Source organism: Panulirus ornatus, chromosome 55 (assembly GCF_036320965.1).
Source record: "Panulirus ornatus isolate Po-2019 chromosome 55, ASM3632096v1, whole genome shotgun sequence".
In the NCBI taxonomy this organism is placed as follows: domain Eukaryota; kingdom Metazoa; phylum Arthropoda; class Malacostraca; order Decapoda; family Palinuridae; genus Panulirus; species Panulirus ornatus.
Window position 1 is genome coordinate 12,774,505 of NC_092278.1, and position 12,797 is coordinate 12,787,301.

At 40.4% G+C, this 12,797-nt stretch overlaps 1 protein-coding gene across 1 annotated transcript in view; it reads left to right on the forward strand.

Annotated features, from left to right (window-relative positions):
- Positions 1 to 12,797, forward strand: part of LOC139765732 (uncharacterized) — a 556,217-nt gene that overhangs the window by 463,349 nt on the left and 80,071 nt on the right. Inside the window, exon 30 of the mRNA XM_071693548.1 lies at positions 4,361 to 4,508. Coding sequence (XP_071549649.1) covers positions 4,361 to 4,508 — 148 coding nt within the window. The remainder of the gene's footprint in view (positions 1 to 4,360; positions 4,509 to 12,797) is intronic.

Sequence of the window (12,797 nt, forward strand, 5' to 3'; positions counted from 1 at the left end):
AGTAAGAGCCTGGATTGTATGGGGCCAAAGTGCTTCATGGGGAAGTTTTAAATGTTGTCAAGAACTGTTGCATGAGAGATCTTTATCATTATCAGTATCATTATCATTATCATTATCATCATTACTATCATTATCATTATTATCATTATTATTATTATAATTATTATTATTATTATTGTTATCATAATTGTTATTATCATTATCATCATTAACATTTCTCCCCTATCCCTGGGGATAGGGGAGAAAGAATACTTCCCACGCATTCCTCACGTGTCGTAGAAGGCGACTAAAGGGGACGGGAGCAGGGGGCTAGAAACCCTCCCCTCCTTGTATTTTAACTTTCTAAAAGGGGAAACAGAAGAAGGAGTCATGCGGGGAATGCTCATCCTCCTCGAAGGCTCAGATTGGGGTGTCTAAATGTGTGTGGATGTAACCAAGATGAGAAAAAGGGAGAGATAGGTAGTAGGTTTGAGGAAAGGAGCCTGGATGTTTTGGCTCTCAGTGAAACGAAGCTCAAAGGTAAAGGGCAAGAGTGATTTGGGAATGTCTTCGGAGTAAAGTCAGGGGTTAGTGCGAGGACAAGAGCAAGGGAAGGAGTAGCACTACTCCTGAAACAGGAGTGGTGGGAGTATGTGATAGAATGTAAGAAAATAAATTCTAGATTGATATGGATAAAATTGGAAGCTGGTGGAGAGAGATGGGTGATTATTGGTGCATATGCACCTGGGCATGAGAAGAAAGATCATGAGAGGCAAGTGTTTTGGGAGCAGCTGAATGAGTGTGTTAGTGGTTTTGATGCACGAGACCGGGTTATAGTGTTAGGTGATTTGAATGCAAAGGTGAGTAATGTGGCAGTTGAGGGAATAATTGGTATACATGGGGTGTTCAGTGTTGTAAATGGAAATGGTGAAGAGCTTGTAGATTTATGAGCTGAAAAAGGACAGGCGAGTGGGAATACCTGATTTAAAAAGAGAGATATACATAAGTATACGTATGTAACTAGGAGAGATGGCCAGAGAGCGTTTTTGGATTACGTGTTAATTGATAGGCAAGCGAAAGAGAGACTTTTGGATGATAATGTGCTGAGAGGTGCAACTGGAAGGATGTCTGATCATTATCTTGTGGAGGCGAAGGTGAAGATTTGTAGAGGTTTTCAGAAAAGAAGAGGGAATGTTGGGGTGAACAGAGTGGTGAGAGCAAGTGAGCTTGGGAAGGAGACTTGTGTGAGGAGGTACCAGGAGAGACTGAGTACAGAATGGAAAAAGGTGAGAACAAAGGAGGTAAGGGGAGTATGGGAGGAATGGCATGTATTTAGGGAATCAGTGATGGCTTGCGCAAAAGATGCTTGTGGCATGAGAAGCGTGGGAGGTGGGCAGATTAGAGAGGGCAGTGAGTGGTGGGATGAAGAAGTAAGATTATTAGTGAAAGAGAAGAGAGAGGCATTTGGACGATTTTTTGCAGGGAAATAATGCAAATGAGTGGGAGATGTATAAGAGAAAGAGACAGGAGGTCAAGAGAAGTGTGCAAGAGGTGAAAAAGGGCAAATAAGAGATGGGGTGAGAAAGTATCATTAAATTCTAGGGAGAAGAAAAAGATGTTTTGGAAGGAGGTAAATAAAGTGCGTAAGACAAGGGAACAAATGGGAACATCAGTGAAGGGGCTAATAGGGAGGTGATAACAAGTAGTGGTGATGTGAGGAGATAGAGTGAGCATTTTGAAGATTAGTTGAATGTGTTTGATGATAGAGTGGCAGATATAGGATATTTTGGTCGAGGTGGCGTGCAAAGTGAGAGGCTTGGGGAAAATGATTTGGTAAACAGAGAAGAGGTAGTAAAAGCTTTGCGGAAGATGAAAGCCGGCAAGGCAGCGGGTTTGGATGGTATTGCAGTGGAACTTATTAAAAAGGGGGGTGACTGTATTGTTGACTGGTTGGTAAGGTTATTTAATGTATGTATTATTCATGGTGAGGTGCCTGAGGATTGGCGGAATGCTTGCATAGTGCCATTGTACAAAGGCAAATGGGACAAAGGTGAGTGCTCAAATTACAGAGGTATAAGTTTGTTGAGTATTCCTGGGAAATTTTATGGGAGGGTATTGATTGAGAGGGTGAAGGCATGTACAGAGTATCAGATAGGGGAAGAGCAGTGTGGTTTCAGAAGTGGTAGAGGATGTGTGGATCAGGTGTTTGCTTTGAAGGATGTATGTGAATGATAGAGTTGATAGAGAGGCTCTGTGGAAGGTATTAAGAATATATGGTGTGGGAGGCAAGTTGTTAGAAGCAGTGAAAAGTTTTTATCGAGGATGTAAGGCATGTGTACATGTAGGAAGAGAGGAGAGTGATTGGTTCTCAGTGAATGTTGGTTTACGGCAGGGGTGTGTGATGTCTCCATGGATGTTTAATTTGTTTAGGGATGGTGTTGTTAGGGAGGTGACTGCAAGAGTTTTGGAAAGAGGGGCAAGTATGCAGTATGGTGTGGATGAGAGAGCTTGGGAAGTGAGTCAGTTGTTGTTCGCTGATGATACAGCGCTGGTGGCTGATTCATGTGAGAAATTGCAGAAGCTGGTGACTGAGTTTAGTAAAGTGTGTGAAAGAAGAAAGTTGAGAGGAAATGTGAATAAGAGCAAGGTTATTAGGTACCGTAGGTTTGAGGGTCAAGTCAACTGGGAGGTAAGTTTGAATGGAGAAAAACTGGAGGAAGTGAAGTGTTTTAGATATCTAGGAGTGGATTTGGCAGCGGATGGAACCATGGAAGCGGAAGTGAATCATAGGGTGGGGGAGGGGGCGAAAATTCTGGGAGCCTTGAAGTATGTGTGGAAGTCGAGAACATTATCTCGGAGAGCAAAAATGGGTATGTTTGAAGGAATAGTGGTTCCAACAATGTTGTATGGTCGCGAGGCATGGGCTATGGATATAGTTGTGCGGAGGAGGGTAGATGTGCTGGAAACGAGATGTTTGAGGACAATATGTGGTGTGAGGTGGTTTGATCGACTAAGTAATAATAGTGTAAGAGAGACGTGTGGTAATAAAAAGAGTGTGGTTGAGAGAGCAGAAGAGGGTGTTTTGAAGTGGTTCGGTCACATGGAGAGAATGAGTGAGAAAAGAACGACAAAGAGGATATATGTGTCAGAGGTGGAGGGAACGAGGAGAAGTGGGAGACCAACTTGGAGGCGGAAAGATGGAGTGAAAAAGATTTTGAGTGATCGGGGCCTGAACATGCAGGAGGGTGAAAGGCGTGCAAGGAATAGAGTGAATTGGAAAGATGTGGTATACCGGGGTCGATGTGCTCTCAATGGATTGAACCAGGGCATGTGAAGCGTCTGGGGTAAACCATCGAAAGTTCTGTGAGGCCTGGATTGGAAAGGGAGCTGTGGTTTCGGTGCATTATTACATGACAGCTAGAGACTGAGTGTGAATGAATGGGGCCTTTGTTGTCTTTTCTAGCGCTACCTCGCACACATTTGGGGGAGGGGGTTGTTATTTCATGTGTGGCGAGGTGGCGATGGGAATGAATAAAGACAGACAGTATGAATTATGCACATGTGTATATATGTATATGTCTGTATGTGTACATATATATATCCGTTGAGATGTATAGGTATGTACATTTGCGTGTGTGGATGTGTATGTATACACATGTATATGTGGGCGGGTTGGGCCATTCTTTCGTCTGTTGCCTTGCGCTACCTCGCAAACGCGGGAGGCAGCGACAAAGCAAAATAAATAAAAATAATTGTCATTGTTGTTATTATCATCGTTATCATTATTATCATTATCATCATTAGTATCATCATTATTATTATTATTATTATTATTATTATTATTATTATTATTATTATTATTATTATTGTTGTTATCATTATTATTTTTATCATTATCCTTATCATTATTATCATACTGTTATCATCATCATTATTACTATCAGTATCATTATTATCAATTTACTACTATGGTTTGCATTACTTTTGTATTCTCTGTTTCATTTCATTTTCCTAACTATGTATTCCTCATTTTAACTATAACTTTAACATGTATTCCTTATTGTAACTATTTCTAACCATGTACCCCTTATTATAACTATATATCTAACCATGTACTCCATATTGTAAATATATTTTCAACCATGCATTCTTTACTGTAACTATATTTTCAACCTTATTGTAACTATACTTCTCTAAAGATAGTTTTCCTCCACAGTAACCGCCCCTACAGTAACCGCTTCAACATACAAGTCTTACAGTAGGACGTCTCGAACACGCGATCTATGTCTTCCCCACAGTAGCTGTCTGTCCCTCCCACCGTAATCGCATCTACCCCGACGTAACCTCACCTTTCTCTCAGTAATCGCTTCGTCTCTTCTAGCTATCACCTTGGAGAGGTTCGCTGTCATCATCTTTCCGTTCCGTGTGCCCCGCCTGAGCATGGGTTGGACCAAAGTGATCATGGGCGGCGTGTGGCTGTGTGTGGGGTTCCTAGCTGCCCTCCCACTCACAGACATCCACTACTTCAGGTAAGATGTCGTCCCCCTTCTGCTCATACTGAATAGAGTAAATGGTCTTACGGAATATACCTAAGTATCGCCCACAACATGGTGGTAATCTAGGAGTTCGCAGACTGATAGATTATCATACACAATGGCTTTCCTGGTAGTTAATTATGAATACTATCGTCAATTTCTCTCCTCCTCCCTAAAGATATAGGTAAATAGCGCCTCAATGTAGCGTAGAGGCTCAGTGTTCTCTTCTCTGGACGTATTTAGCGATAAGTCTAACATAATATTGTCCTGGACATAGATGATTAATGGCTGATCATGTATCCCCGATCATGAGACCTCCTGTGTCATCTCGAAGGTTAAAAGCGTTCAGGATCTGTGATGCTCCTACTTTGAAGTAAACTGGTTCATTTTACGCTTTAACTGTTCATTGTCAAGGGGTAAGGATTTACCTGACTACAATCCCTTAAGGTTCAAGAGGTAAGAACACTCTCTCTCTCTCTAGTGGCATTGTACTGGTTGAATGGCTAGTTAAGTTAATCCCTAAAAGTGAAATAGTGAAGGAGGTAGTTCTGAAAATCTAAGGATTGAGAATTACCTAACTGCCAATTCAGAATCAACAGCTTATTTGAAACATTCCGGTGGCAATGGTCGCTGAAGATGAAAAAAAAAATAAAAAATTATCCTGCTTTTAGAATTAGTTTTCTCTTGTGTCTGTATCTCAACCATGTAATGTTCACATGTGATGAAATTATATTGACCGCTATACCCAGGTATACTTAGTGGCGGCAAAGGTAGCCGCTGGATTTACTTTAGCAGCACAAGGAAGAATATGTTTTATGGTTTTGAAGTACAGCATTACACCAAAGATATGAAGCACACCAGAGCAAGTTAGCCATTACTTGTAAGCAAAGTGTTACATATAAGAACACATACGTGGGGTTGATGAAAATAAGAAATACGTATGTGGGGTTGATGAAAATAAGAAATACGTATGTGGGGTTGATGAAAATAAGAAATACGTATGTGGGGTTGATGAAAATAAGAAATACGTATGTGGGGTTGATGAAAATAAGAAATACATATGTGGGGTTGATGAAAATAAGAAATACATACGTGGGGTGGATGAAAATAAGAAATACATATGTGGGGTGGATGAAAATAAGAAATACATATGTAGGGAGGATGAAAATAAGAAATACGTATGTGGGGTTGATGAAAATAAGAAATACGTATGTGGGGTTGATGAAAATAAGAAATACGTATGTGGGGTTGATGAAAATAAGAAATACGTATGTGGGGTTGATGAAAATTAAGAAATACGTACGTGGGGCTGATGAAAATAAGAAATGCGTATGTGGGGTTGATGAAAATAAGAAATGCGTATGTGGGGTTGATGAAAATAAGAAATACGTACGTGGGGTTGATGAAAATAAGAAATACGTATGTGAGGTTGATAAAGATAAGAAATACGTACGTGAGGTTGATGAAAATAAGAAACACGAATGTGGGGTTGATGAAAATAAGAAATGCGTATGTGGGGTTGATGAAAATAAGAAATACGTACGTGGGGTTGATGAAAATAAGAAACACGAATGTGGTGTTGATGAAAATAAGAAATGCGCATGTGGGGTTGATAAAGATAAAAAATACGTACGTGGGGTTGATGAAAATAAAAAAAATACGTATGTGGGGTTGATGAAAATAAGAAATACGTATGTGAGGTTGATAAAGATAAGAAATACGTACGTGAGGTTGATGAAAATAAGAAACACGAATGTGGGGTTGATGAAAATAAGAAATGCGTATGTGGGGTTGATGAAAATAAGAAATACGTACTTGGGGTTGATGAAAATAAGAAACACGAATGCGGTGTTGATGAAAATAAGAAATGCGCATGTGGGGTTGATAAAGATAAAAAATACGTACGTGGGGTTGATGAAAATAAAAAAAAAAATACGTATGTGGGGTTGATAAAAATGAAATACGTATGTGGGATTGATAAAGATAAGAAATACGTACGTGGGGTTGATGAAAATAAGAAACACGAATGTGGGGTTGTTGAAAATAAGAAATGCGTATGTGGGGGTGGATGAAAATAAGAAACATATATGTGGGGTTGATGAGAATAAGAAATATGTATGTGGGGTTGATGAAAATAAGAAATACGTATGTGGGGTTGATGAAAATAAGAAATACGTACGTGGGGTTGATGAAAATAAGAAATACGTATGTGGGGTTGATGAAAATAAGAAATACGTATGTGGGGTTGATGAAAATAATAAATTCGTATGTGGGGTTGATGAAAATAATAAATACGTATGTGGGGTTGATGAAAATAAGAAATACGTATGTGGGGTTGATGAAAATAAGAAATACGTAATTAGGGTTGATGAAAATAAGAAATACATATGTGGGGTGGATGAAAATAAGAAATACGTATGTGGGGTTGATGAAAATAAGAAATACGTATGTAGGGTTGATGAAAATAAGAAATACGTATGTGGAGTTGATGAAAATAAGAAACACGAATGTGGGGTTGATGAAAATAAGAAATACGTATGTGAGGTTGATGAGAATAAGAAAAGTGTATGTGGGATTGATGAAAATAAGAAATACGTATGTGGGGTTGACAAAAATAAGAGATACGTATGTGGGGTGGATGAAAATAAGAAATACGTATGTAGGGTTGATGAAAATAAGAAATACGTATGTGGGGTGGGTGAAAATAAGAAATACGTATGTGGGATTGATGAAAATAAGAGATACGTATGTGGGGTGGATGAAAATAAGAAATGCGTATGTGGGGTTGATGAAAATAAGAGATACGTATGTGGGGTGGATGAAAATAAGAAATGCGTATGTGGGGTTGATGAAAATAAGAAATACGTATGTGGGATTGATGAAAATAAGAGATACGTATGTGGGGTGGATGAAAATAAGAAATGCGTATGTGGGGTTGATGAAAATAAGAAATACGTATGTGGGGTTGATATGAAATCCATTCTCACATAAAAGATCCTGTTCGGTATTTACGGGTAAGATATCAAGGAATATGGAACATATCGGGTGAAAATTGGATTACTGCTTAACGATGTATTTCAGGTCGTTATTACGCATACTGTATGGTGGAATAATTGGCATGATAGTATCATAGTAGTAGTAGTAGTAGTAGTAGTAGTAGTAGTAGTAGTAGTAGTACTAGTAGTAGTAGTTAGAAGTAATAGCTAGTAGTGGTAGAAGTAGTAATTGCGAGAAGTAGTTAGTAGCAAAAGTAGTAATTACCTACTCCTTATTAGTAATTAACTATTACTTATTAACAATAACCTATTAATTATTAGTAATTATCTATCAATTATGAGTAATTATCTGTTAATCATTAGTAATCACCTATTAATTCTTAGTAATTATCTATTGCCTATAAGTAATTAATTATTACTTACTATCAATTATCTATTACTTCTTAGTAATCACCTATTACTTATCAGTAATTACCTATGACTTATTAGCAATCATGCATTAGTGATTACCCATTTGTACTGTGTTGTGTGTGTGTGTGTGTGTGTGGGGGGGGGATAGAATTTTACACTGGTGAGACAGACTCCATCATCTCCTACAACTTCATGAACTTATGTATGATGTAGGCACGAACCACGTCCTCAGGCATTCTATAGTCGGTTACTCTACCAATCTTATACCATACAAGCATTTCAATATCTTTTTCAGAAGTTGCTCATTTGATTTCATATTACGTCCTCTGGTTGCTCTGTCATTATATCTGATGAAGAACTCTTCACTGTTAGCATCATCTACGTCCTCTGGTTGCTCTGTCAGTATACTTGATGAACTGTTCATTGTTAGCATCATCGATCTTTTTATAGGATTTTTGTCTATTTACTTTGCCTAAAACGTCACGGTGAACAAAATAAGAATTGAAAAAAAAAAAAATATATATATATATATATATATATATATATATATATATATATATATATATATATATATATATATATATTTTTTTTTTTCTTTGTCGCTGTCTCCCGCGTTTGCAAGGTAGCACAAGGAAACAGACGAAAGAAATGGCCCAACCCACCCCCATACACATGTATATACATACGTCCACACACGCAAATATACATACCTATACAGCTTTCCATGGTTTACCCCAGACGCTTCACATGCCCTGATTCAATCCACTGACAGCACGTCAACCCCGGTATACCACATCGCTCCAATTCACTCTATTCCTTGCCCTCCTTTCACCCTCCTGCATGTTCAGGCCCCGATCACACAAAATCTTTTTCACTCCATCTTTCCACCTCCAATTTGGTCTCCCTCTTCTCCTCGTTCCCTCCACCTCCGACACATATATCCTCTTGGTCAATCTTTCCTCACTCATTCTCTCCATGTGCCCAAACCATTTCAAAACACCCTCTTCTGCTCTCTCAACAACGCTCTTTTTATTTCCACACATCTCTCTTACCCTTACGTTACTTACTCGATCAAACCACCTCACACCACACATTGTCCTCAAACATCTCATTTCCAGCACATCCATCCTCCTGCGCACCACTCTATCCATAGCCCACGCCTCGCAACCATACAACATTGTTGGAACCACTATTCCTTCAAACATACCCGTTTTTGCTTTCCGAGATAATGTTCTCGACTTCCACACATTCTTCAAGGCTCCCAGAATTTTCGCCCCCTTCCCCACCCTATGATCCACTTCCGCTTCCATGGTTCCATCCGCTGCCAGATCCACTCCCAGATATCTAAAACACTTCACTTCCTCCAGTTTTTCTCCATTCAAACTCACCTCCCAATTGACTTGACCCTCAACCCTACTGTACCTAATAACCTTGCTCTTATTCACATTTACTCTTAACTTTCTTCTTTCACACACTTTACCAAACTCAGTCACCAGCTTCTGCAGTTTCTCACATGAATCAGCCACCAGCGCTGTATCATCAGCGAACAACAACTGACTCACTTCCCAAGCTCTCTCATCCCCAACAGACTTCATACTTGCCCTTATTTCCAAAACTCTTACATTCACCTCCCTAACAACCCCATCCATAAACAAATTAAACAACCATGGAGACATCACACACCCCTGCCGCAAACCTACATTCACTGAGAACCAATCACTTTCCTCTCTTCCTACACGTACACATGCCTTACATCCTCGATAAAAACTTTTCACTGCTTCTAACAACTTGCCTCCCACACCATATATTCTTAATACCTTCCACAAAGCATCTCTATCAACTCTATCATATATACATATATATATATATATATATATATATATATATATATATATATATATATATATATATATATATATATATATATTGGAAAGGATCACAATTTTGCGTGTGATCAACATATTCCTATGAGTCCACGGGGGAAATGAAACACGATAAGTTCCCAAGGGGAGAGGGGAGAAAGAATACTTCCCACGTATTCCCTGCGTGTCGTAGAAGGCGACTAAAAGGGAAGGGAGCGGGGGCTAGAAATCCTCCCCTCTCATTTTTTTTTTTTTTTCAATTTTCCAGAAGAAGGAACAGAGAAAGGGGCCAGGTGAGGATATTCCCTCAAAGGCCCAGTCCTCTGTTCTTAACGCTACCTCGCTAATGCGGGAAACGGCGAATAGTATGAAAGAAAGAAAGTATTCGAATAGTTATTTCCTATTTGTTAGGCCCATAGCCTAGTGGTTAGCATTCCCGCCTCTTGCACAGGGGTCCCGGGTTCGATCCTGGCTGTTGCAGGTTTGTATGCTCTATGAAGGTGAGCGTTTCTATGCACTATGTTTGTATTCACATACCTCCGCGTTGTACATTTAAGGTTCGGTACAGTGCTACCTGCTGGCTATGTGCACCTGTTGGGAAATGACCGATGTAGACCCCGTTGCTCACCAACGTGAGACGAAGGGCATTCGAGTACATAGTATTCGAATAGTTATTTCCTATTAGCCAGGCCCATAGCCTAGCGGTTAGCATTCCCACCTCTTGCACAGGGTTCCCGGGTTCGATCCTGGCTGTTGGAGGTTTGTATGATATATATATATATATGTATCATATTTTCTATAGCACTCAGTCGCTGTTTACCGCGTTTGCGAAGTAGCGCAATGAAACAGACGAAAGAATGGCCCAACCCACCAACAAACACATGTATATATATAAGCGCCCACATACGCACATACTAATACCTTTCACCGAATACATACATATACGTATACACACATGTGCCTATATACACATTTAAATATTCATACTTGCTGCCTTCATCCATTTTCGTCGTCACCCCTCCACACATGAAATGGCACCCCGTACCCCCTGCGAGCGCGCGAGGTAGCACTAAGAATAAACAAAGGCCACATTCCTTCACACTCAGTCTCTAGCTGTCATGTATAATGCACCGAAACCACAGCTCCCTTTCCACATCCAGGCCCCACAAAACTTTCCATGATTTACCCCAGACGTTTCACATGCCCTAGTTAAATCCATTGACAGTACGTCGACCCCGGTATACCACATCGTTCCAATTCACTCTATTCCTTGCATGCCTTTCACCCTCCTGCGTGTTCAGGCCCCGATCACTCAAAATCTTTTTCACTCCATCTTTCCACCTCCAATTTGGTCTCCAACTTCTCGTTCCCTCCACCTCCGACACATATATCCTCTTTGTCAATCTTTCCTCACTCATTCTCTCCATGTGACCAAACCATTTCAAAACACCCTCTTTGCTCTCTCAACCACACTCTTTTTATTACCACACATCTATCCTACCCTTTCATTACTTACTCAGTCAAACCACCTCACACCACATCTTTTCCTCAAACATCTCATTTCCAGCACCCTCCTCCGCACAACTCTGTCTATAGCCCACGCCTCGAAACCATAAAACATTGTCGGAACCACTATTCCTTCAAACATACCCATTTTTGCTTTCCGAAATAATGTTCTCGCCTTCCACACATTCTTCAACGCTCTTAGAACTTTCGCCCCCTCCCCCAGACTATGACTCACTTCAGCTTCCATGGTTTCATCCGCTGCCAAATCCACTCCCAGATATCTCAAACACTTCACTTCCTCCAGTTTTTCTCCATTCAAACTTACCTCCCAGTTGACTTGTCCCTCAACCCTACTGTAACTAATAGCCTTGTTGATATTCACATTTACTCTTAACTTTCTTCTTTCACACACTTTACCAAACTCAGTCACCAGGTTCTTCAGTTTCTCACCCGAATCAGCCACCAGCGTTGTATCATCAGCGAACAACAACTGACTCACTTCCCAAGCTCTCTCATCCACAAGAGACTGCATACTTGCCCCTCTCTCCAAAACTCTTGCATTCACCTCCCTAACAACCTCATCCATGTACAAATTAAACAACCATGGAGACATCACGCATCCCTGCCTTAAACTGACATTCAGTGAGAACCAATCACTTCCTACTCGTACACATGCCTTACATCCTCGATAAAAGGTTTTTACTGCTTCTAACAACTTGCCTCCCACACCATAAACTCTTAATACCTTCCACAGAGCATCTCTATCAACTCTATCATATGCTTTCTCCAGATCCATAAATGTTACACACAAATCCATTTGCTTTTCCAAGTATTTCTCACATACATTCTTCAAAGCAAACACCTGATCGTGGCATACATCCTCTACCTCTACTGAAACCACACTGCTCTTCCCCAATCTGATGCTCTGTACATACCTTCACCCTTTCGATCAATACCCTCCCATATAATTTCCCAGGAATACGCAACAAACTTATACCTCTGTAATTTGAGCATTCACCTTTATCCCCTTTGCCTTTGTACAATGGCACTATGCAAGCATTCTGCCAATCTTCAGGCACCTCACCATGAGTCATACATACATTGAATAACCTTACCAACCAGTCAACAACACAGTCACCCTCTTTTCTAATAAATTCCACTGCAATACCATCCAAACCCGTTGCCTTGCCGGCTTTCATCTTCCGCAAAGCTTTTACTACCTCTTCTCTGTTTACCAAATCATTCTCCCTAACCCTCTCACTTTGCACACCACCTCGAACAAAACACCGTTTTATCAGTGAAACACGTTTTATCAATGAAACACCTTAAGGGTGGATGAACAGCTGGGATGACTGTAGACCGACTGCCGTAACCATGAATCGAACCTCTGCGCTCGATCCTGGCCGGCAGGTAAATGCCTCACGCTCAGGTACGCTAACCGCTACACCAGGTCAACCTTCCCTCAGACGAAGGAGGCGAGCACGCGGCTGCTTTCAACAGGAGCTGCA